The 27,112-nt window shown below is 45.4% G+C and overlaps 1 protein-coding gene across 10 annotated transcripts in view; it reads right to left on the reverse strand.

Annotated features, from left to right (window-relative positions):
- Nucleotides 1–9,845: 9,845 nt before the first annotated feature.
- Nucleotides 9,846–27,112, reverse strand: part of SRRM1 (serine and arginine repetitive matrix 1) — a 639,067-nt gene continuing 621,800 nt past the window's right edge. For all 10 annotated transcript variants that reach the window (XM_085647827.1, XM_085647825.1, XM_085647826.1 and 7 more), the window contains one exon: nt 9,846–10,807. In XM_085647827.1, coding sequence (XP_085503953.1) covers nt 10,703–10,807 — 105 coding nt within the window. In that variant the 3' untranslated portion in view covers nt 9,846–10,702. The remainder of the gene's footprint in view (nt 10,808–27,112) is intronic.

The following is a 27,112-nucleotide window of genomic DNA, read 5'->3' on the forward strand; positions in this document are numbered from 1 at the left end:
CCAAGTGGAACCAGGAAGGAACCAGGCGATGTCGTGAAGATTGCAGGTGAAGGTGAAGCTTGTCGCTGCAGCCACGAGGACCAGGAAGCCTCGAGGACGACCAGGACCAGGAGGCGAGCTGTCCCACGAAGGCTCTTGCTGTCGGCGGCGTCGGAGTTGGACTAGGACTCACCAAGCCTGGGCAAGCGGAACCCACGCAGAACGGAGGACTTGCTTCTGGTGCAGACCAGGAAGGTCTGGGATGCTTCTCTTTTTCAAAGGAGCAGGAGCCAGTCTGGAGGAGCCAAACCAGCGCTGAAGATTACGGGATGCGTCGTCACAAAGGCCACTAGCCAGCGGGCAAGCAACCGGACAGACGCGGCAAGCAGGAAAATGCAGAAGGGCCCCACGCAGGACTCGTGGAGTGTGGGGGGCTGGTCTTCGGTGCAGATGGTGCTTGGGGTTGGGGCTTCTCAATCCCCGGTGCACAACTTCGAGGGTGCCTCAGAAGCTGCGCTTGAAGATACTAGCCACTTTTCCCAGGTAGCCGGTCCCACGTCTCTCGTCGCCTCCACGGATCTCAGCTCTGCTGTGGATGTGGATCAGGGTCGGAGAAGTCTGGAAGTCAAGGCTCTGGTCGGGCTCTGCAGTCGGTTCCTCGTAGAACTTGGGCAAAGCAAAGGGTAGTCTCTTGATGGTGCCTGTTTGCACAGGGTAGCCACTCCTTGGCCACAAGGGAGATTCTTCAGTCTTCTTCTTTCGTCGAATGTCGAAGGTCCAGAGTTTCTGTTCAAGTTTGCAGGTTCAGGATAATCTAAAGTCTTGAGGCCCAACTCCCACTCTTATACTAATCTGGGGGGCTGGGATACCTGCTAGGTCACGCCTTATGGGTGGGACCTGGGAGGGGGTGGTTACACCCACTTCCCTTTGTCCAGTTTCGTGCCAGAGCTGCGGCTGGAGTGCCCCAGCACCGGTTTGAACTGGACTATGCAAGGAACACCTTGTGTGCCCCAGGCATGTCTCATTCCTTTCAGCCCACCCTGCCCCAATACACTAAAGGCTGTCTGGGGAGGTGCTAGCACCTTCCCAAGCAGGAAACCTATTGTCCAGGCCTCCCTGGCTGGGATCACTCCCAGCAGCAGGAGGTCAGACTTGTGTCGTGGCAGCAGCATCCATTTTGTGATGCTGAGGCTTTGGTCAGAGGCTAACAGTGAAGTATGATTTTAACATGTCTTTCCCTCTAGAAGGGGGGAATAATATCCTCATGTCCAGAAATGGTATGGGGGTATTATTCCACAGTGTTAGACACCTTACACGACATGTTTCGATAAAGCCAAACCATAGTTACCATAACCGTTTAAGATTATAAGGCACTTTAAGAGTATATGGTAGGCTATATCCTAGAACAGCTAGAAGGACATGGTTCCGAAAGCTGCAGACAGGCTCAGCTCATGCTAGAGCACCATCTCACATGTTACCAAGCACTCTGCCTCCAGGATTGTTAAGGCCTGCCATAGGAGTGACTGATAGGTATACATGTGTCTATATATAAGGGTAGATATAGGCATACTATATCTAAGCAAGGGGTGATTACACGACCTTGCCCCAGCTGAGTGATCAGCCAGTTGTGTCTGATTGGAAGGCCAGACCAGGGGTGGCATAATACATGCTGCAGCCCCTGGGAGGCCTAGGGTACACCTATGCCCTGGGTACCTAGGGTACACTGTACAGGGTCCAATAAGGTGATCCTTACCAATTGGGAATGTACCTAGGGTACATGGAGTCCATTTTAAAGAGAGAGCAGACAGCCTGAGACCCTGAATGGCAGGATCTCAGGCCAACTAAGTCGAAAAAACCAGCTAGACACTAGGCAAAAAGTTGGGGGTAACCATAGTCAGATATCCACCTTCCTACAGACCTTTTATCCAAGATGGACAAATGTTCCCATTTGGATTTCTTTTTTTGAGTAATCTAAATGGAGACATGCCAGTAGTGGAATGAGGAGTAACAATGTATGACCAAATCTTCTTTCTTAGAAAGTCTTCAACATCAACATTTGTGGCAATTGCAGACTGAATGCCCTACTTGATGAATCTATTCATTCTTTCAATGAGACCGTTCGAGGAAGGAGAGTACAATGCAACCCTTAGATGTTTAATGTCATGTGTGTTAAAATACTCCTATGTTAAGGAAGAACAGAAATGTGACCCATTATACGTAACAATTTCTCTTGGTCAACCCTCAGCTAGAAAAACTCTGTTAAGAAATTTGATGACAGCATGAGAATTTGGAGTTTCATCAAAATCAACCCATTTTGAATGATAGTCAATGAGTGTAATAATATACTGTCTATGCTGAGGTAAAACAACAAAAGGACCACCAAAATCAATTGCAATTTTGGACCAAGGCTCCTCCGGCAAAGGAACACAGTGTAAAGGAAGATGAGAAGTCTTCCAATGTTTATCTGAAACCAGGCACATATTACAATTGTTGATCCAATTAGTTATATCTCCATCTAGACCTGGCCACCAGAAGTGTTCTTTAAGTTTTTTGAGGTGGCACCTATCCCTAAATGTCCTTCATGAGCTGCATGAAAAAGTTTGTTTCTAAAAATGCATGGAGGGACACATTGATCTCCACGAAAAATCACATCATTGACAATGGATAAATCATTTGATACTTGAGCAAATGATTTTAAGGGGCAGGAAGGGAACGTTCTTTGGGCCAACCTGATATAATCATGTTCTTAACAGCAGAAAGTGTGGAATCATCACAATAAGCTTTGACCCAATCCGATCGTGAAATACTGAAAGGAGAAAGAACTAAGTCCTCAATTGAAGCAACAACACATTCTACATCATCAAAACTAGAATCAGATGAGTTTTCTTTTAAAGATAGTCTAGAAAGACAATCCGCTCTCAAATTATGTCCTCCAGAAATGTGCTGTATGGTGAAGTTGTATTCATGTAATCTTGACAAAATTCTGACTAACCTGGCTGAGGCTTTACCAGTGCCATTGCCATTGCCATTGAGGAGGTGCAACAAGGGTTTATGATCACTAAGGAGAATGAAGTGTGAACCAAAAATATACATTTAAAATTTTTCAAGTGCCCATGAGCAGGCTAAAGCTTCTCTCTCAATAGTGCTATAATTACTTTCAGCACTACTTAGAGATCTGGAAGCAAACCAGATTGTGTGCTCTTTTGAACCTACCCATTGACAAAGAACTGCACCCAATCCCTGTTGACTGGCGTCAACAGAGATTGTACATTTTAATCCTGGAGTAAATGATGACAAGGCAGGAGCCTCAATTATGACTTTTTTTAACTAGGTTAAACGCATATTCAACCTCACTTGACCAATTACTTTTCTCATTTTTCTTGAGAAGTGCACGCAAAGGCTGTACAATCTGGGAGTAACCCTGGATAAACCTTGAATAATACTCGGTCAATCCTAAAAAAGATTTCAACGAATCTTTATCAGATGGAATTGGTACATTTGATATTGCCTGAGTAAGTGAAAATTTTGGTTTTATTCCATTTTCTGAAACTGAGTGTCCCAAATAATCTACTTCCTTTGCAAAAAATCTACATTTGTTTTTTCCTAAAGTTACACCAACATCTTTAAAACGGGATAAAACTGCCTTCAAAGTGTGAATATGATCAATCTTGTTCTTTGAAAAAATAAGAACGTCATCCTGGTAGGCTTGTACAGATGGAATATCTCTAAGTCTGTCATCCATAAATTTCCGAAACACGCTGGCTGCAGAAGCCAAGCCAAAAGGGAGTCTTAAATATTTATATGCTCCGAAAGGAGTGATAAATGTTGTAAGCTCAGATGATGATGAAAGGAATTTGGTGATATGCACTCTGTAAATCAAGCAAAGTGAAAACATTTGAACCAGAGATACCAGTGAGTAAATCTTGAATTTTTGGAAGAGGATGTGAGGCAATGATTATGTTTCAATTTAATGAGCGAAGGTCAGCACACAAACGAATGCTAGAATCCATCTTTTTAACGATGACTATTGGACTGACCCATTGTGAGGAATTGGTTGTTTCAATTATGCCTTCAGACACCATTTTATCTAACAAATTTGTAAGATCATCTTTAACATTTAAGGGTATTGTTCTTAATTTGTGCATAACAGGGATCGCACCTGGTTTAAGCTTGATTAAATGCTCGTAGTTCTTGATTTTGCCAACTGATTCTCTGAAAACTTCTGGAAACTCTGAAATAATCCCACTAACTAGATCATATAAGTTTTCTGAAATTAAGGAAAGGACACATCATTAACTTGCACTGGAGAATCAGAACCTGGAACAAGCTTAAGGCCCATTTTTGCAAGATCTTGCCAACCTACAATACATCTTCCTTCGAATGCAACATAGATTTTTGTACAAATGCACCTTCCCAAACATGTCACATCACCCATAAAATAACCCAACATGTCGATGTCTTTACCAACATAACCCTTTGGAACAACATCTAAAGGATGTCATTTCATAGAATGAGATGGCCAATGAAAATTAAATAAAACTTCAGAAATGATGGTTACAGGTGCACCAGAGTCTGCCATCATGCTGAAAGAAAAGTTATTAATCATAAATTCACACGTAGGTTCTTTTTCACGACTATTCATCGATGACTCTCCATCAGTATCAATTGAAAGTATTATCTTTTTCTTTAAAGATTGCGACGAAACATCAACAGTATTAATATCCAAGTTTTACAGAGACGAATCAACAGAGGCAATATTTATGTCTGAGTATTCTGTTGAAGAGACAGCACTGACTTGAACAAATCTCTTGCTCCTACAAACTGTGTAAAAATGTCCAATCGTTTGACAATTTGAACATTTCTTTCCAAGAGCCTGGCAAATAGGACTGTTCCCAAGATGTGTTCTTGAACCACATCTATAGCATGAAGAAGTTATTCTCCTTTGAAAAGGTTTTATAAAAGGTTTCACAAATCTGTTTTTAGCAGTAATAGCATTGACTTGTGATTCGTTCTGTGAATTTGGTGAGAAAGATGTTTCTTGTAAAATGCATTGTGATGAAACGATAGATCGCTCAATGCTTTTAGCCATATCTATTACTTCTGATAATGTTGGATCACGACAGCTTAGGATTCTTTCTTGTATTTTTTTATGAAAACACTTGTATACTAATTGATCCCTGATGACTATGTCAAGATAAGCGCCAAAATTGCATTCCGCTGCTAAATTTCTGAGACGCGAAATAAACTCTTCCACTGTTTCATTTGGCTCTTGTTTTCTTTTCATGAAATTATACCGTTCAAGCATAACATTTGGTTGTTCTAGAAATTATTTATTCAGTCTTTGAACTGCATCAGTGAAAACATTCCATCCATCTCCATTTCCAGGCGGGGGAATACCGGGAGGAAGATTATCAAATATTTCCCGTCCCGCTTTTCCTAAGTGACTATACAATGTTGCCAACTTTCTCTTTGCGGAATAATCATCAGCATCAATAGCAACCAAATAACTCTCAAAACTACGAAACCAGGTTTTCCATATTTCTTTGGGTTTGCCAGAGACAGGAAGAAACTGTTCAAGAAGCACAATTTGTTGATTTGTTGCCATTATATTGTATTGTATTAATCCAAAGGTATATTTGAATGCTTTCAATAAAGTTACTGTTTAAACAAGTGTTATTGACAAAATGTAAATTATGTAAATATAAATATGTATTTTTTCCTTAAAACTTTTTATTTCTTCTCTCTCCTGTATTGTATAGATAACATTAAAAATACCTTATATATTTTTCCGCAAAATTTCTTTCCTTTGTGTTTAAAGAGACTTTTCTCTCAAACTCCAAATGCAGGCTTTAAATCTCAAATTTGCATATTTAGCGTGTATATCGCTGAAGAATATGCACAATGTGCAAGCCTGTGTGAAATACTCTTTTCCGATCGCAACTCGTCCGATCGGAGACTCCGTAGTCATGGAAACAAACTTGTTTATTCCTCAAGATGGCCGCCGGTTCGTGCGCGATGATGTGCAACGTTGTTCTTTGTTGTGGACGTTGCTAGGATACCACGTTAGGAACGTGAGGCGTCAGATGAGGGTGTGAGCCAGGAAAGGCAGAACACTCAAAATTCCGCCATTGGCTCCTCAGAGATGGTAACAGATCATGGGAAAGCTCACCAATTAACTCGAAAGGCTGCCGTCAACAATCCACGCTTTGTTTGTAGAGGTAGGGCGTGCAAATCTTGTGAAGTCTTCCTTTTGTAAAATCGTTGCCAAAATGTAAAGATACCATTCAAAGCAAACGTAGACAATTGTAAATAAAGTCCAGAGATTGTTTATCCTTGCTTGAAGTAGATTTATTCTTCAGATAGGGAAGGAAGTCACTGGAGCACGTCTGTTGCGGAAGAAGACCAACTGCTGACAACCCATTCTCCAGTTCGGAGTTCTAGCCGCAACAGAGGCGAGACGCGAGCACTCCTTGAAGGTAAACACACCTTCAAGAAGCGCACGCCACACAAGACATCAAAGAGGGCCAATGTATTAACACCTATTTACGTACTGGGGGGGGGGGGGGGGGGGGTGGGGGGGAAGGCCGCAGGGTTGGTCTTCAGCCGCACCCGTCAGGACGCAGGCTCGGCTAACACCGTTGATAGAATCGACCCCTCCCACAGCCGTCCCCCCGGAGGGAGAGTGATCGCAGGAAGGGCAGGTCTCAACAGCTCCGGCAAATGGCGTCGCAGCCCCCACGAGCTCGGCGGGGCCCACAGTAACTCTTCCACACTGGCGCAGTCCATCTCCTCCACTGCCGTTGTCACCGCTCCACAGGGTAGGAGGCAGCACTCACCCGGTGTGCTGGTTGGACCCCCACGGGGCTCCGCCAGCTCCATGGCAGGAGAGAGGCGGCCGGGCAGGCCAGCAGGGCAGTGCACAGCAGAGGCCTTGTGCAGCAGCCGGTCGCGGGTCCACTCACCACAGGGTCCATGCCACAGACATCCACGTGCAGCCGCAGGAGGGTGGGCAGGGATGGGCCGCGCTACATTGTCCGGCCCCCGGCCTCAACGCTCTTGATGGTCCAAGCGTCATCTCCGCCGCACCTCCAAGGCAGGCCATGGCTCATGCGGCCTCCACGCAGCTCCCGGGTCTCAGCGCCGGTTAGGCAGATCAGACGGACCCCGGCGCAGAATTCGCAGCAGAGTGCCCCCTGGTCACACAACAGGGCTCTCAGCAGGGGATTCCAGGCCGAATCGTCAAGATTACGACAGGATTTTGCAGGTCTGAGCGCGGAACTCGCTCACCGTGCATCCGCCATGCTCGGCAGTTGGCCACACAACTGAGCTCGCTTTCAGCAAGCGAGAGCATTGAAAATGCTGTTGCTTGCTGAAATGAGCACAATTGCTTTGACAGACAGGGAGCTGCATGTTGGCAACAGCCTCTGTGTCTAAGCAATGCTGGCTTCCGCAGGAGGCGGGATGGGCGGCAGGGACCGCGGGGGGCGTGAGGCTGCCCCGCGGTCCCCAACACTCAAATGTGGGTCCCCTGGTGAACCAGGGAACCCACACTAGAGGCTGGGCCCCAGGGGTGGGGTCTTCGGGGTCCTAAATCGGCAGGGGGGGGGGTGCATGTCCCCCCCCCCCACTGTTTATTATATGAAAAAAAAATGTCCACAGGGCCAAAACCAGCGCCCTCCCTCTAATACAATAAAAAAAATAAAGGCCGGGTCTCCCTAAAGTCATTAAATCCTCCCCCTAGTCAAAATAAGCCTGGACCCGGGGGATGGAGGCCCCAGGGCCAAAATTGGCCCACGGAAGGAGGGTCATGCGCCCCCCCTTGAAAAAATAAATAAAAATAAAAAAAGACCAGCAAATCGTCGGAGGCCCCACCCCCCTTCTTCACCACTCTGCAAATGTCAAATACTGGTGCACTGCTGCTGGTTGAAGGATTAAGTCCCCTGAGGTTTAGAGGGTCCTTGGGGGCCCACAAACCCTCCTGTTACCTCCAGTAAGTCCCACACAGTGGGATTGCTGAGAGGTCTTCGGAGGCCGTGCCCCCTTTCTCTACCACTCTGCAAACATTGCTCCTTGCTCACTAATGGTGGTGGGGAGAGGAGGCCCCCTTGGCTCCTGAGGGTTCTTGGGGGCAAACTACCCTTCCTGTTACCTCCTGTAAGACCCACACAGTGGGATTGATGATCAGTTGTCTGAGGCCACGCTCCCTTTCTCCACCAATGTGCAAACGCACCTCCTGGCACACAGCTGGTTGGGGGATTAAGTCCCCTTGGCTCCAGAGGGTCCTTGGGGGGCTAACTACCCCCCGTTACCCCCGCTAAGTTCCGCAGAGCGCGATTGGTGTGAGGACTTGAGGCCATGCCCCCTTTCTCCACCACTCTGCAAACCCATCTCCTGGCGCAATACTAGTTGAGGGATGAAGTCTTTTAGAAGCTGATTGGCCTTGGAGCCAAGAAGCCCTCCTGTTAGCTCCAGTTAGTCTCTTAAAGCCCTGGCCCCTTTCTCCACCACACTGCAAACGCGACTACCAGTTAAAAAAACCCATAGAAATTCACTTAAAAAACAAAGGTTACATGGACGTTTTAGTTAGGAAATAGATTTTGAAAAACTTTCGAAATTCAGTGAAAAAAAAAACCAAAGGTGACAGGAATGTTATAAACAATGTCATCAGTGATGTCACTGAGCACTTCATCAGTGATGTAATATGTGAGGTCATCAGCAGTGCATTGCGGGGCGCAAGGTATAGTTAGCTCAGGTAACTATAACAGCTGAATTTCACTGGTTTTGTACAAGGCAAATCTGAACCTAACTATAATGTCCCTGAAATCTTAGTTTTTTTCAATGAAAAAAAATAAAAAAAAAATAAAAAAATATATACACACACACACACACACACACACACACACACACACACACACATATACATATATACGAACACATGTATACATGCAACATGCAGTAGAAATCTGAAGCCTCTAGATGTTCTGGGTATTTTCAATGAGGAGAATGTGCAACTTAAATAAGCATTGTTTAATGTCATTTTCTATGGCAGATTAGAATGGTTGCCACTTACTGCTATTGAAAGACACTGGAGGCACCCACCTTAATGAGAGGGACTGGTTCACCAGGGAATGGTTCAAACATGTTAATCTTTGAAATATTTGAAGATGGAGAAATAAAACACTTCGGATACTTACATTTTAACTACAACCTGAAAAAACAATATCCAAATATTCAAGTAGGTTTCTCGACAGAAGAATAAAAAACTCAAAGATTAGATATGGCAAGGCATCGCGAAACAAAAGGGCAGCCTGCCTACCTTAACTGTCAGTCCTACCCCAATTAGATTGAGATGTCACCTCTGTTTCTTTTTTTTTTTTTAATGAGGACCATAAAAGATTTACAATTTACAGCATAACTGAAAATTGGATGGTTAAATAACTACTTACAAGGATTACATTCATATATAAAATTGAGTTACCGATCCATTTAGCATTTATGGCTCAAACCAATAGGCACATTCTGCAATTTTGAAATTCATTGATTATGAATATTTAATAACAGAGAACATTTTGTCATAACCAAATACCATTCTAGATTTGAGAAACAAACCAAATAATTGAAACCTAATCAAATGGGCACCACTGGCCACTGACTAGTTCATTTTATTTCTTTCCAGGAAACCAACCTGACACTGGCAAATACTGCAAATATTTGGATTTTACTGCAATAGTATCCTAAACAGACACTAGTTGAGCTTACCTTGCTCACGATCAGTAGCAAACCTCTGGCTTACTGCAGGCACTCAATGAAATAAACCGAGCCACATTACAAACTGCATTAAAAACTCACGACCAAACATTCCAAGCTTTCTTAAATTATGAAATTTACTTTGTTTAATTCACAAGCTTTATACAGCTCCTGTTAAAAAATGCAACAATATTCACTGTCCAGGTCCATCTATTTACCCTTTAAAGCCCATAGCTCTGACAAATAGATAGTCTGGAAGAACCGCAATCATAAACAACATGGAGGAGGTAACAAAGCAGTTGTACTGAACAGATTAATGTAATGTTAGAAGTCCCTTTGGGAATGAGCAAACTCTCCATTAAAAAATATTTTCAATAATAAAATACAAATTAAATTCCAGTGCTTCAAATCAACTTGTTACATCAAGAAAACCCACAGTGTCCTGGTAAACTCAAAACTTTCATTTTATAATACACAACAGAAAGTACAAACCTGATTCACTTTAACACAGTCAACATTACACACATTTTTTTTATTCAAATAGTTTGTTGACTTGAAAGTTTAACCAGTGGTTTCAATTTCAAACATGTGTAAGAACCAGAGTTCAATAGAATCATTTTACATTTTTTTAACATATTCCGATGTGTGTCCAACTCGTTATCAGACTTCATAAATAATGTTTTTGCATGCTCCTTAGCATGTTTATATTCCATGTAAATCCTTGGTTTTTGAAGTACCCTATTTTTATGGAAGTTACAACTATGGTGAGTGAAAGGATATCGCTAGTACACTGTGGACACTGATGGAAATCCATGCCCATTTTATTATCTGTTTTTAATATTGTTCACCTCAACCTACCCATTACAACATACGTTATAATCTAAAGCTCAAACACATTTTAGCAACTGAAACTGAAATTTGAGGAATAGAAACCAAATAAAATATACATTATATCAAATTTTTCAGTTTATGGCAGCTAAGGCTGTGGTGACACTTGAGCCTTTCTCATAGACCTCAAGGCCTTTTCTCGCAGGTGTTTTTCTAAATCATCGAGGTTTTCCTCACCATCACTTTCAGATTCCTGAAATAAAAATAAAAAACTTCAGAGAAGGACTGTATGAAAATAAGTACCAAACAAATATAAACAAGAGGTCTTGTTCTTGGAATAATTTTAAAATACTTAATAAGTGTACAGGTATACCACACGCCGCTCTCCAGTGTGGATCTGTAGAAATTAGTTAATGTTACAGTGGAGGGTAATACGACACTTGCAGGTACTGTAGTAGCTAAACTTGATAAAGCTAGTAGGTGCATATCATAAAACGCCAACGCAGTTTAAGTGTTGCTTTCACTGTTGTTAAAGTATATTTGTCCTAAGTCAGCATTCTTCATAATTAAAATCAAAACTAACGCCAACACAGGTAAGTGCTGCTTTCAGTATTGTCAATGTATATTTCTCCTAGTCAGCATACTTCATCATCAAATCAAAACAATATTCATTCATTTTTATCTCGTGCATTTAGGGCACTGTAGAACTACCAAATTAATCCACAATGTTTTACGGCCGTTTTTACCAGATTAAAAAAACCTTGACAAAGCTTAAACTTCAGAAAGAGCTGACTGTAGACCGAGTACACAAAGCTTGGTGTAGGTTTTCATCAGCTTTCAATTTTAGTAATTGTAATTTCTGTACTAGTTCAGTACACAAATTAAAATGTTTTATTGACTTGCTTGGGTTTATTAATGCAACAATGTAAACAGAAAGATACACAATCTGCGACTCCATTATTATTGTTTTGAAAAACAGATTAGGTAAATGTGTTACAGGATCGACCCAGGCCAGAACGGGACGCCACTACTCTGGGCTATGTGTGCAGGCACAACTGCAGTACATAGCGCTTTGTGCTGATGATTTGCTCATGTTTTTAGCTGATGATGAAGGCACCCTCCTGGGAGCTAAGCGTTTATTAGAAGATCTTGGCGCTGGCCTCAGAGTGAACTGGGCGAAGACTTGCCTGTTCCCCGCAGAGCCGCGGATTGCGGGTCCAGTAACCACGCACGGGGTGCGGTGGGAATATCATTACATGACGTACCTGGGGACCCGCATATACCACTCCCAAACAGACTTACTAGAGGGTAACGTAGGCAGAGCCATTAGGGGGCTTAAGGGTAATCTAGAGTTTTGGGGAACACTTCCTGTCTCGTTAACTGGCCAAGTGGCCCTGCTTAAGATGATTACCCTCCCAGACTTATATTATTTTAGGACCCTCCCTATTTGGATACCAGCGTCCCTTTTCACTCCGCTTAAGACACTGGTTACAGGATTTCTCTGGGCTGCGGGCAGACGGAGGGTGGTGCTTAAAATATTAATGAGACCAAAATCAGAGGGTGGACTGGCAGTCTGACTTTGAATCCTATTATCTGGTGGCCCAATTGCAGTGGCTCACCCAGGCCGTGGCATGGGATTTTCGGGGGCAGGGAGGACCTGAGAGGGAACCGGCGCCAAGGCAGATGCTTCCAAGAACCATTTTGCAGTTGTCAGTGCGAGTTAAGTCGCTTACTCAGGAGATGCGAACGCTTAGGCTATGTTGGAATAGGAGTCAGAAAAGGGCGCAGATGGCGAACCCGTTTGCCCCAGAGATTCCATTGGCCATGTGCACTGCACTACCGCATATGGTTAGCTGGGATGCGTTGGATAACTGGGCGGAAAAGGGCTTGACTACACTGGGGGACCTATATGAAGACGGCACTCTATTACCATTTGGTGCTTGCAGGACCGGTATGACCTGCCTCGTGTAGATTTTTTGACTCACTCGGCGCTCATCGCGCCCATTCAGGTGCATTGGAAGGAGGGGCTGAGTGAACCTCGGATTTCTATGGTCTGTCAGTATGTGGTTATGGCGGCGGGAACTTTTAAGGCAGTCACGTGCCTATATCGGCAGATGACGCAGGAGGCACTGCCCCCGTTACTGATGCTACGGCAAAAGTGGGAAGAGGATTTAGATTAAGAAATCCCTGAGAAAGTATGGGCGGGACTGGTTGAGCAGGCATGGAAAAGCACTAGGAATGCTCGATTTCAACTGGTCCACTTCTATATATTGCAAAGGGCCTTCCTTACTCCGCGAAAAATGAATAAATATTTTGACATACATACGCCAATGTGCCCGCGCTGTGCTACGGTGGGAGCGGATTTTTGCCATATGATGTGGAGATGTCCCAAGTTGGGAAGTTACTGGGAAGAGGTTATTGCGGGAAGTTACAGATTGAGAAATAGAGCCCACAGCAGGTCTTTGCTTGCTGCATTGGTTTCCCCATACCTCTAAGAACAAGATCACACGTAAAGTCTTGGACTTGGGCTTACTTCTTGCGAAGAGAGATATCACCGTTCACTGGAAGACGTAGATGGGGCCAAATATACGGAGCTGGCAGGCAGAACTCGTAAAATGGGCAGAGTGCGAAGGCGTAGTGCAATTACAATTAGCGAAGCGGACTAATATCGAAAAGGCACTGGAGATGGCAAGAGCTTGGGAACGCTTAGTAGTATTATTGCAAACTCCGGGTAAGGACTCGGAAGATGACCTTGCCACGGGTGACTTGGTTGCCCCGTGTGATAGAGGAATCATGCACATACCTGAAGTAATACACCAATACTGATCCATTCGTGCTACTTGGAATTGTTGGAGTGATTATCAATTTATGTGTTACGCCAGAGAGGAGGGTGGGGAAATGAGGGAGGGAGGGTAGTTTGACCGATGGCAGCAGGGATATGGATAGAGAAACTGTCTTTATTGTGGTATTTTTGGTTCAGTTTTCTATTCGTGTCTTAGTATATTCTAAATTAACGGACTGAATCCAACTTATTGTATATTGGCTACCCTCTCGTGACCATGTTGATTTCTCTATGTCATTACCAGCGTGCCTATATAATTTGCTGATGATTGTATGGGTTTGATTTGTTTGGAAATAATAAAAACATTTAAAAAAAAAAAGTAAATGTGTTACAGGATGTCTACATTATAAATCCTTTTATCTGAATGGTTTGTATATAGTAATTGTTTTATAGTTTTTTAATTGATGTATTGTTCTGTGCAACGTTATATGGGATAAATCTAAACATAAAATATTGATGTACAAGTACTGGTTTACATGTGTAAACCAGTACTTGCCTACATTTTTTTTTATGATTCGATTCCTGGCTGCACAAGGTTAAACGATTCGAAGGTACTGTGTGTTGCAGTGTGCGGCTCCATTAATACTGATGGATGAAAACCATGCTAACTTATACTCTATTAAAGTCACTCCGACATGCTCGGGACACAATCAAAACAGTTTCTTTAAGACAGGTTTACTAATCTAATCCACATTACATTTAACTTCATCATAAATTGTGATGTTTCACCATGGTCAACTAGTAAACATGTTTTAATTAGTATTTTAGCTGCAAAGTAAGTAACAGAAACCACATCTACCCTATACGTACAGAACATTTCTCCGGCAAATGCATTTGAATAATTACATATGCATCTACCCAAGCTTTAAGGGGAAGTAGGACATCATAAGGCCAATTCATGTGTCATCAGACGGCTGTAAATAGTAATGAAAAAAAATTCACACCAATGGCATAAACGGTTTTAAACAACGTATTATGTTTAAGAGTCCAAGAATGGGACTGCAAAAGATTTACTTGTTAAGTGAGAAACAGGCCAGAGTAAAAAACCTAAATAAAGGAGCAATATTCTGCTTGTTAAAAAAAAAAATGCATGTTCAGTAAAATCACAACAAAAATACATAAATTGGAAATACAGGAATTAAAAGATTATAAGGAAATGTTAATCACCATTTTATTAGCTATTACTTGCAGAAAACGTGTTAAATTTGGCTGACCAATGGCATCTGGACCTTGACTGTACTTTGCTGTGGGCCTCTGCCCATCACCTTGAGGTCCTGGTGGCCTTAGAAGTGTACTTGTGTGGTTGTTTGGGCACCAGTGTATGTGCCCTGACCCCCAAAGTGGGTTAAATCCTGATTGGCACACTTACTTTTCCTATACGCCATAGTATAATGAGGCAGTAATACTACCAGTGGCATGGACAGTAATTATTCAGTTATGGACGCCAGCACCTATTGGGCCATCCACTAAACTGGCAGTGAAAACATGGCTTTAGGCCTACTATTTGTGACCTGACAGCAGCAGCTCGAACTCTGCTGCACAGCTCTATCACCATTACCCTTTTAAACAGGTAGAAAAACGTGTTTTAAACATTAAATAAGTCACCCCTAAAGTGTGCTTAGTTGTCCACAAGGTAGGCAACATAATATTTAAGAGAGGAACATGAGTAACATTTGTAATGGCATTCTCTCAGTGATTAGGCCCAAAACAACACTGTCATTGGTCAGGCTGTTGCTGGCATATAGGAATAGTAAAAGTATAGATTATACATTTCAATCTATAACTGTTGACCTGTACCAGTTAGAGACTCCGTTTAAAGACTTATGTTTATATCTAATAATAATAGAATCTAATGGTAAACCACGATTGTAATTAAATATAAGGGAAATGTAACTTTTAGTAAGCTACCTTTACCCTACCTGAAGCTGCTAAAGGCTAATTTGCATTGGCACGCCAGCAACTGCAGAGTATGTTCTTTGCAGGAATTAAGTGCGAAAGAGGTGTGAAAAGTACTCGGAATAGAGACAATGGCCTTGGTGTGGGGCGGTGTTTTCATCCCCTGGCTGGTGCGGGCCCAAGAACTTAAATACCTTCAAAGGGGCCTGCTCTATTACAAGCAAATGTCAGTTGACACATGGACAGCTCAAACGTTTGTCATCATCAGGCTGACAACAAATTCAGTGGGAGGAAAGCTACCCCCTGAACTGGTTTTGAGTGACCACAGAGGAGGGTGCTAACAGGTCATTGAACCCTGCAAAGCTGGACCCTCACTCAGCATTCCTCAGAACTTTCTGGACCTGCGGAAGACCAAGAGGACTGGACCTGCTGCTTGTGACCTGTGAGGAAGCCCTGATGGACTGAACCTGCTCCCTCTTGTACCCAAGACGAAGTGGACTAAACTTCTGTGTGTACAGGGACAAAACAAGTTGCAAAAGTCCTTTTCCTGGAAACACTCAGATGACCAATGGCACCTGGAAAATGACCGGACTTTGCTGTGGGCTTTTGCCCGTCACCCTGAGGTCCTGGTGGCCTTAGAAGTGTACTTGTGTGGTTATTTGGACACCAGTGTATGTGCCCTGGCCCGAAAACATGTCAAAACTGGATTAAGTCCGGTTTGGCACATTTAATTCTCCTATAAGGCCATAGTATAAGGTGCAGAAATATACCCACGGCATGGAAAGTTAAATACCATTTATGGACTGCATCACTTATTGTGCCATCACCCACTACAGTGACAGTGAAAACATTGCTTCCGGCCTACTTTGTACAGCCTGACAACCGTGCTTTTAACTTTGCTGCACAGCCATGTCACCGTTACCCTTTTAACAGGAAGGAAAACTTGATTGTAACTGTTAAAAATGTCACCCCTGGAAATACTCAGCTGACCAATGGCATCTGGACCTTGCTGTTCGCCTCTACCCTCCCCAAGGTCCTGGGGGACTTAGAAGTGTAAGCCTGTGGTTCTTTGGGCACTAGAAGAAAGTTTGGAAACTTTGAAAAAAAATTCCTCCAGATGTTCGGGCATGGGGTGCGGGGGGATTGGGGAACGTAGGAAAAGTATGGCTCTCAGTTTCATGAAGTATCTGGTTTTCCATTCCATGGCGGCAGCTACAATTTCAGTGGAGGCCCACTCAAGGAGGATTTTCCTTCTCAAAGTGAGAAACCCCTTATCTGTATTTGGACTTAAAATATGTCTGAGGACAAGGGGGCACCCATCAGGGGTGTCCCCGATCTACTGTTTTTTTGCTCCTAGTGTTGAACCTTATTCAGAAGATTCAAGTGAACCCTGACAATCAGGGTCTTCAAGTAGGTGGCACACACCTGAAGTTTACTATGTTTGTGGGTGACCTGCTTTGTTTTTGACCGTCACCACGGCTCCCTGGTTGCACTCAAAGCTGTGCTTAACGAGTTTAGAGAGGTTTCTGGATTCCAAATTAACCACAACAAAATCGATCGGTATGGGGGTTGGTCCTCCGTTGTCATCCTTGCAAAATTTAGTTGAGTACAGAGGCTTCTCTTGGGCATCGACTGATTCCCACTACTTAAGGGTGTCCATTCCGAGTTTTTCTTCCGATGTTTTTCTTTTCAATATTTAGTCGCTTTTGGATGTTCTCTTCAAGGACCTCAATAGATGGGTCCGGCTTGAGATCTCTTGGATGAGTCGAGTCAATTGCATTACGATGAACTTTCTCACACGTCTTCTTTACGTGGTTTGGGTACTTACACTTCAGATATCAAAATTGGTTGTTGCACTGATCCAGTGAAAGATATGGTCCTTTGTGTGGAACGACAAGCCTCCTAGAGTGGTTAAAGCAGTCTTGTATCGTTCTATGTTGAAAGTGGGTTTTTGTGATCTGCATATTGCTCGATATATTATAGCTGCCAACTTGCCCTGGCATTGGACCGGATTTCTGCTCCTGTTAAGTCCTGGGTCCGACTGGAACAGCTGGTGTACCGACTACCCCTTAAACATTTGCCGTGGTTGCTGCTTCGTAGCTTTTCCTCGGTTGGCATGTTACTGTCCTCCATTCTGTCCACCCTCATTCACACACGATGGGTATGCGCCAGTTCAAGCTTTACCCTTTCCTACATACTCCAGTTCTTCGCAACACAGATTTTCCCGCAGGCATGTGGGATAAGAGGTTCTGTATGTTGGATGGTGAGAATGACCTCACTCTTACAGACTTGTATTTTGATGGGCAACCTAAGACTAGAGATCAACGTGTGACTGATTTCTCATTACATCATACTGATTTATATCAAGTTAAACAGTTGCTTCACTGGGCTTGCCAGGCTGCCACCGTTCAGGACGGCACGGCGATAGACATTTGTTCGAAGATATCCTAAATGGTGGAAACAAGAAGAAAGCGATCTCACGTTTTTACAGAGTGTTGGAAGGCCGTTTAGATGTGACCAAGAGAGCCTATATCATACAATGGGCAACCAATTTGTATATTGAGATTGATGAGGGGGATTACAGGGCGTTCTGACAGAGGGCAGCTAGGCCCTCCATGTTTATTCAATACAAGGAGTGCCTACAAATTGCTCCTACGATGGTATCTTACCCAGGCCTGCCTGTCACACATGATGGAAATGAGCGACAACTATTGGTAGGGTTGTGTGACTCTGGCACATATTTACATATGTAGTGGGAATGCCCAGTGGTTACTGACATTTGGAGATCCCTCGTCAGGCACTTTTAGGGGCCCTGGCTGAGGAGGGTCTATACCCACTCAACATCTCTTCCAGTAAGTTGATAACCCGTTGTTTGGTGGCCGCATGCCTGGTAACTTTCGTTGTAAGGGCCCAGAAATGACAACTATGCATTTGTGGTGGGCAAGGATCTGGGATATTTATGCTTTGGAGAGCCTGACGGCGACTGTGAGAGACCCCAGATCATGTTTTGACAAACTATGGACCCCTTTCTTGACCTTTGTGAAAGATAACTCTGCAGGTCAGACGCATGCGTGTACCTGGGGTTTTGTGGTTATCGCAGGTCTGTTGGGTAGAGACTGGGTGGAACTGGAATGAACTTGGAAGGAGGTGGGAGAGATATTGATGTAGGGGGTTTCCGTGGTCTGTTTTGAGGAGGGTATGTAGGAAAGTGCAGTTTATTTTACATGGCCACCCTCACTTTTTGCCTGGTAAAGGAAGAGATATCAACTGGAAGTGCACTTGGTTCCTGCTAATTAGGTTCCCAATGGTAGATCTCGGTTCTAAAAACTGTACAATTGTTCCCCCGATTGCCAATACCTTTATCCCCATCTATAAACCCCTAGTAAATGGTACCCCTGGTACCTAGGGCCTGATGTTCTAAAGAGGGACCCCAAAGGGTGCAGCACAAATTGTGCCATCCTAAGGGATCCCTCACCAGACTCATGCAAGACTGCCATTGCAGGCTGCATGTTTTGGTGCAGACTAAAGTAAAAACACAACAGTACACAGATCCCTGTGTGCCATGTCCCCTAACACTGCATGTGATATTTTTAAGTCACCCCTACAGCAGGCCTTACAGCCGGCCTTACAGCCCTAAGTCAGGGTGCTTTATATTACATGTGAAGTCATATTTGCATGAGCAGATATGTATCTGTGCTGGTCAGTTCCATTACTGCTAGTAAAAGTGAACAGATAAGCCATTTTAAAACATGTGCTGGACACTGGTGAAAACGAGTTCCCCAGCAACATGGTTTCACTGAAAATTGATATCAAACATCTCATATTCACAAACCCACCGTAATTTCAGAGGTGGATTTGTGAATATGTGCGCACACAGAGGACACCTTAGAGGTGCCCCAGAAAACCTACCAGCCTTTGGTGCGTCGGCTAACTGGTCTCTGCCAGCGCGCCACCGAGACAAGTTTCTGACCTCCCAGGGTGAGGGCCTTTGCTCTCAAAAGGTCAGAAACAAAGCCTGCATGGGAAGAGGGTGTTCACGCCCCCTCCCTCAGGATGACCGGCTGATAGCACTCCAAGGCAGGGAAGCTTCAAAGAAGCCACCGCCTTTGAAATGCGTATCTGGTTACCCTCACAGGAGAGGAAGTCTCCCCTCTTTGTTCAGAGCCCTTTGGCACCTTGACAGGCGGGAAGATTAGCCAGTCAGGTAAGCGTGCCCACCCCCAGGCTAGTACTATCCCTAAGGTGAGCTAACTGAAGTTGACACAACTTTTCAGAGTTGGCCATCTTTGTGATGGCAAACTAAGGAATTCTGCGACAGGGTTATGCCCACTTCACACAGGAAGTGGTGATGTATGGCCCATTGCCTACTACCCTGCACTGCTCTAAATTCAGTATTTATGGAGCCCCTGGCACCAGAAAATCAGATCCTGCCAACCAGCAACTGACATGGCACCAACCCAGCCTGCCTGCTGATTTTGACAATTGTGCCAAAAGACGACTTGAGCTGAAGCTGCTGTGTTTCCAAAGCCTGGGAGTCCTCCCGGGAACCAAGAACTCCGGGGGAGCTACTTCCCTGCATCCTGGAGGCAACCAGAGAGACCTGAGAGGTCTCCAGGACAGCAAGGACCCGATGCCTAAGGACACTACTGCACCAGTCGCTTCAAGCCCGAGTTGAAGTGGACCAAGGGTGTCAGTGTTGTCTTCCAGCCCTCCAGAGACAGTTTGCTGTAGTTTTGCCTCTCGTGGACTTCCTGATGTCACCTGCAGCCTCTGTTTGCAGACCCATACTTCACGACAGATCCTGGTAAGGAAAACCAGACACCTAAAGATACCTCTGCACTCCTTGCCCCTGGCCTGTGGAGAAGAGGACAAAATGTGTCCCTACGTCCTTGAGCATCGTGAGGCCTGAGCCCCACTGCTGGTTCAGCCCGACTGACCTCCAAGTCCGAGCCTACAGCCTTTCTAGGCGAAGATCGATCTCTACAGACTTACACTGGGCCTCGAACGCTATTTTGCACCTCTGCACCTGGCCATCCTAGTGTTGCTGGTGGTGTCTTGCTGGTGTTGCCTTGGACCTTGCCCACCACTCACCTTAACTCCTGGAGATTGGTCCCGTAAGTCGCTGTATCGTACCTGAATGTCGTACTTTTTCTTCCTTCCATAGGATAACATTGTAGCTTCTGAAAATTGCACTAAGCGTCAATGTTTTATATACAAAACTATTTTTTTAAAAGCACTTACTTACCTGAACGAATTGCTTTTGGTGTCTAAATATACAAAAATACACGTTCGAACCAAGCAAGCCTGGCACAGGTAAGCAATAAATACTTTACAGCAGTAATGCAGTTTGTAAACAGTTTGAATTGAAATTGTATATGCATTTTGTTTTGACTTACAGTATGGTTTCAGAGAAATGCAATACAGTACATAGACTTGGATGGGCTTTCCAGTCAAATTACAGGTATGTTACTTTTGAGATTACTTTTCTTACTCAGAGTAGTATACCTGGATACTAGTCTGGGACATTTCCTTCAAGCAGGTAAGTAAAATCGTTTTTGTTAGTTAGTGTAATTTTAAAGAATTTAAGGTTTTCAAACTCCACACTTAATAACTTTTCCCAGAAAAACAGTCAATGTTATCCTATGGAGGAAAATAGTGTTATGGGTTTTGAGGTAAGTATTTGGTAGTGGGAGTTGAGGTTCGGGGGGTAGACTTAGAGGTCCCCCAGGGTCAAGTATGCACTCTAGTTATACCCGCAGCGGCACTAGGGCGGCCGGGTGCAGAGTGCTAAGGCCCAATGTTATCCCATGGGGGATAGGGGGGGCCTCAGGTTGGTGGCTGCTGGCAAGCAAGCCACTTGGTTGTGGGAGCAAAGCTCCTGGACTTTAACTCAGGGTAAATGGGTACACAAAGTAGCACCAAAGGAGCACCCTCAGCGGCAGTAGGGCGGCTGGGTGCAGTTTCGATGTTGGGCGCCCTGTTGGCTTCAATGGGGAACCTCGGGTTTGCAAAGGCACTGCAGGCTTGTAGACGAAGGTCTTCTGGGTGCGACCACCACTTCGAGAGGTAAGTTGGGAAGTTAGGGGTTGGTTAGGCACCATCTGTTTGGGCACCCAAGACCCAGTGGAGACCAGTTGCTGAAAGCAGCACGTGGCATGGGAAGCTCACAAAGGTAGCAAGTCTTTGAAGCTTCCCCTTTGTGAACCCTGCACATCCTGGGGGAGGAGGCTTGGCACCTCGTCCCAGGATGTGCATTGTTTCAGGCTCAGAGAGCAGCAGGCTCTCGACCCAGGGGTCCAGAAACATGGCTGTTGGTGGCTGCTGAAAGCAGCCACTCAGCCCAAACACTAGTGGTGGGTTCGTTTTCAGGGGGCATCTCTAAGATGCCCTCTGTGTGCATTTTACATTAAATCCCACACTGGCATCAGTGTGGGTTTAATGTGCTGAAACGTTTAATACCAAACTTCTCAGTTTTCAGTGTAGCCATTATGGTGCTGTGGAGTTCGAAATGACAAAATCCCAGCACCATATACACTTAATGGCAGCACTGCACTTACAATGTCTAAGAAACAAATGCTGGTAGTATTTGGGAAGGATGGAAGGGGAGTCAAAAAGGTTTTAAAGCAGTAGAGCCAGCATGGATTTAGAAATGCTGGTGTTTGTGAAGTTTAGATACAGCCGTTCTCTGAAAGGAGAAAACCCTCTGGTGGGGTGTTCAGTTCAGCTGGAAAAACGTATAGTTTACCTGTCGGTGTAGTTTTGCAGTTTGAAGAATTTCTGAATTCACATGCTGTGCACTATTCTGCCATTGTAGGCTCTGTATATACTATATCAAAATGAGGTATAGTGTGCAAAGAGTCCAGTGAAACCCCAAAGGTAAAAGTAGATAGCACCTTACTCTCTATTTGTGGTAGTGTGGGCGAGCAGTAAGGCTTTATCAGAGGGTAACATTTGTTGAACACACTCAGGCAGCAAATTATGTCACACAGTCAAAGACTGAACTCAGACTAGTTTGTTTGTATAAAAAATATTTTATTTCTAGAACCAAGCCCAGCCTGGTGCAGGTAGGTGAAATAATTCTTTGCAAAATCTTATGCAATGCTTTACAGTTGAATGCAGGTTCAAATGCCATTGGCTGAAGTACAGGTAAGCCAATATTTCGAAATTACTTTTCAGTTACTTCACAGATTACTTTGTGCGTTACTTTTAGATTACTTTTTAAGTTAATTTTGCTAATCAGTGTGATATGCCTAGATATCATACTAAGACATTTCTTAGACAAAAGGTAAGTAATTCAGCTTTAGTACATTTACAGTTTTTCAATGTTTAATACAAACCAACTCCACACAAGAATTTAAGGAAAAGCAGTCAATGAAATCCTATGGAAGGAAATTAAGTTAACGGTTTGCACGCCAGTACTTATTTGTGGGAGTTGGTATTCTGGGGTTAGAATCAGGTTTCCCCCAGGGTCAAGTATGCACTCTCCGACACCCTCAGCCACACTAGGGCAGCCGGGTGCAGAGTGCTGAGGCCCAATGTTATCCAATGAGGGATAGGGAGCCTCTGGTTGGTGGCTGCTCATGAGCAGGCCACAAGTTTGTGGGAGCAAAGCTCGTGGTGTTAGGCTCAGGGCAAAGGGTGATCCGGATTAGCACACAAAGTGCACCCACAGCGGCACCGGGGCAGCTGGGTGCATAGTGCAGTTTTGGCCTCGGGTGCCCTGTGGATTTCAATGAGGATTGCCGGTTTTTGTTTTTAGCTGCAGCGTTTGGAGGTTCGGGGTGGCTGGATGCAGGGGTGTCTGGAGGTCGGATTTCTCCTTACCAGGCCACTTGCGGTTGGGGGGAGGGGGAGCTCTCCGTGCAGAGGCTGCAGGCAATGCCAGGGAGTCCTGGAGTGGTCAACCCATGGTGGACTCGTACTCTGGAGCGTTGGGGGACCTCGCTGGGTACGGTGGGCCACTCGGGCCGTAGGGTGCAGGGGTGGTTCCGGGCATCGGATTTCTTTGTCCTCAGCAGGTTCGGAGTCTTTTTTGGCGTTTTCTTTAGAACACAGTTGCTGTTCACAGGAGATCCGGTCTTTGTTGAAGGCAGTCCGTCCTCCCGGGGTTCTGGAGGTCGCATACTGCAGGACAAGGAGACTTTTGGCGCAGAATCTGAGGAAACTGCAGATGGGCCGGTAGGGCTGGGGCCAAGTCAGTTCTTCGCTGCAGTCTCCTCTACTGGTCGTCTTCTTCCATCCTCCTTCCTGGTTGCGGGAATCTGTCTTCCTGGTTCAGGACTGCCCCCTAAATACTGTATTTAGGGGGCGTTTTAGGGGTCTGAGGTCAGTAGCCAATGGGCTACTGACCTTAGAGTGACTACACCCTTGGTGTGCTCACCCCACGTGGGGGTGTGGGCACAATCCCTAATCGTGATTGGGGAGTGGCTACCATCTGCAAGATGGTGGGCACCTAGCCTCCTCTACCGGAAGTGTGGGGTTGGCACATGTGGGCACACCTCCTGGGCAAGCTAATTTTTCCCACCTGTCTTCCTGACGGAAAGGAAGGGAGACAGGAAGGGGGCATGCTCCTGATAGCAGGAGAGGCTGGAGGTCGTACTACAAAGGCGGCAAGGCATTTAAAGCTCCCCTGGCCTGGGGTAGGTGTGACCATCATCACCCAGGAAAGGCTTTGTTTCTGGGCTCAGGAAACGAAGGCTCCGACCCCAGGGGTCCAGAAACATGTCTCGTGGTGGCAGGCTGGAGTTAGGGAACCCACCAGAGGCTGGTCGTTTTTCAGGGGGCATCTATAAGATGCCCCCTGAGTGCATTTTTCATTAAATCCCACACTGGCATCAGTGTGGGTTTAATGTGCTGAGAAGTTTGATAGCAAACTTCTCAGTTTCCAGTGTAGCCATTATGGTGCTGTGGAATTTGTAATAAAACTCCTGGTATCATATACTCTTAATGGCACTACTGCACTTACAATGTCTATGACTTGGTCTAGACACTGTAGGGGTGCAGGGCTCATGCACCTGTACCCTCACCACTGGTGTAGTGCACCCCGCTAGAGGGATGGCTGACCTATGCCAGGGCAGTGGGTTGTAGGCATGGAACACAGGGATGTGTGTTATGCCGACTGTTCACTTTGTTCTGCACCAAAACACGCAGCCTGCAATGGCAGTGTGTGTTTGTAAAGGTACAGGGCCTGTAAGGGTGGCACAATAAGTGCTGCAGCCCTTAGAGGCCTTCCCTGGCCACAGTGCCCCTGGTACCCATGGTACCTTTTACAAGGGACTGACACGTGGCCAGAGAGGTCCCAATTGGGGTACAAGGTACAGTTTTGGGAAGAACACAGGCCTTGGGAACCTGATTGGCAGGGACCCAGGGCACATCAAGTCAAAGTGCATCAGTAGTCTGGCAAAAAGTGGGGGTTACTGCATCGGAAACCCAGCATCCTATACCCATCTAGTGGTTGGGACTGGAATCTTCTCCAAAAGTACAAGTTACTTACCTTCGGTAACTATGTATCTGGTAGAGACGATGTCTAGGGGCAGATTCCTTAACTTAGAATATCCCCAGGCATCAGACTGGATCCGGAAAAGTCTTTGCAGCAGCACCTCTGTGCGCCCGGGTATGGCGCCACATGACCCCTCCCTGACGTCGTCCACGTACGTTACGTCAGTGAGGTCATACAAGTCCCTCCCGGCGTGCTAACATCAGTTTTCTTCGGAGAAACTTTTCCGCAGCACAACATGGAGCCACCAACAAAAACTTTTAAAGTATGGGAACAGTGTGCGAAGGATGAAAAAATTGTAAAATAAGGGGAATGGTGCAAAAAACCATCACAAAAGACAGTGTCAGACACTGTTGACATACAAGTGAAAAAGCAAAAGTGGAACTATGCTGTGAGAAAGAACCCCGCATAGCGAAGCGTAGACCCTTCCCAAAGAGTGAGCAAAAAGGGAAGAATATCGCAACAGATAAAAAGATAGACCGTTATTACCAAGTAGAACTGTGACTGCTATTGCCATGTAGAACTGTGCCATCCAACAAGGATGGAGCACAGAAAGAACAGCAATGTACTCCAAAAAGGTATCTTCCCTCACAACAATGGAAGTGTGAAACAGAGCTGAAGAAATCGTCAAAGAAGACGACTATATAGGAGACAAGAGCCTCTAGAGAATGAAGAAGGCGGGCGGGAGGGAAGACAACAGGAGGCGAGAATAATAATAATAATCTGATGACAAGGAAAGAAGAGGCACCATTTACAGGAAGAAGCCCCTTGGAGGGAGTCAGCCACATATGGTAATTCTGAAAGGGGTGCAACTATGTGAGCACCTTTGAAACAAAACCAATGGCAACTGAAAGTAGGCAAGAGGAGAAGCCCTCCTGGCAAGGTTCTCGCAGAGCGGGGAGGATGGGTGGGCGTTAAGGAATCTGTGGCTAGACAACGTCTCTACCAGATACATCGTTACCGAAGGTAAGTAACCTGTACATCTGACAGAACCGCAGAAAGTACCCAAGCACTGAGCCGGCAACAGAGTGACGGACAATGGGGAAGGCTGTGGCGGGACAGCAACCCAATTAGCTCGGGAGAGGAGAGGAGAGGAGAGGAGAGGAGAGGAGAGGAGAGGAGAGGAGGAGAGAGAGAGAGAGAGAGAGAGAGAGAAGGGAGCAGTGTAAAGCTGGGAAACCATTCCACATGGGACGGAAAAGGAACCCTATTGCTGAACATGCAGGAAGAATACTACCCATGGTAATTTGCATATGCACACATATACATACATATATATATATACATATCCACCAAAAGATTGCAGGTAAACCGCGTCTCTCCAGACCGAGAGGGCGTGTCACAAAACCAGCACCTGCAAGCTGGTAAAACATGAAGTCCAGATTCTCTCTTACTGAAGAAAGAGAGTGACACAGCTCCGGGGGAATACACAACAGATTTATTGATTTTCCGCGCTGGCAATAGATGTCCCTGTAACGTTGGGCAGACGCGTTTCAGCCATAGATTGGCCTCCTCAGTGCACGTCTCTGCTGCCTTCTCGCTGATCCCAGGGGTCCGTTATGGCGATGTTTAAATCTGTGGCCACTCCTGTTCATGTGACCACTTGCCCCTCCTTAACCCCACAGGTGTAAGGCATCTCGCGCTCTCCTTCAGTACCGTTGCATGCTGGGCGCTGAAGTCCTCCGTTAGAGCCCATACAGTGAAAGGACTACTAAAACACCAGGTGGTGCCTCCAAACGTGTTTGGTCGGTGCTTCCTTGCCACTGCAGCCGGATTTGAAGGTAAATCTGTTCTTTGTCCCCCTTATCAGGCAACACGCATTTGCCTCCTCTCTCCCCATGTGTTAGTCTCCTCCAAGTGGGAATCCAGCACCGGGGGGGGGCGACGCGTTTAACAATCCACCAAAAGATTGCAGGTAAACCGCGTCTCTCCAGACCGAGAGGGCGTGTCACCTGTGGGGCTAAGGAGGAGCAAGTGGTCACATGAACAGGAGTGGCCACAGATTTAAACATCGTCATAACGGACCCCTGGGATCAGCGAGAAGGCAGCAGAGACGGGCACTGAGGAGGCCAATCTATGGCTGAAACGCGTCTGCCCAACGTTTCAGGGACATCTATTGCCAGCGCGGAAAATCAATAAATCTGTTGTGTATTCCCCCGGAGCGGTGTCACTCTCTTTCTTCAGTAAGAGAGAATCTGGACTTCATGTTTTACCAGCTTGCAGGTGCTGGTTTTGTGACACGCCCTCTAGGTCTGGAGAGACGCGGTTTACCTGCAATCTTTTGGTGGATTGTTAAACGCGTCGCCCCCCCCCCCGGTGCTGGA

This window comes from Triturus cristatus, chromosome 3_2, assembly GCF_964204655.1.
Source record: "Triturus cristatus chromosome 3_2, aTriCri1.1, whole genome shotgun sequence".
Lineage (NCBI taxonomy): Eukaryota > Metazoa > Chordata > Amphibia > Caudata > Salamandridae > Triturus > Triturus cristatus.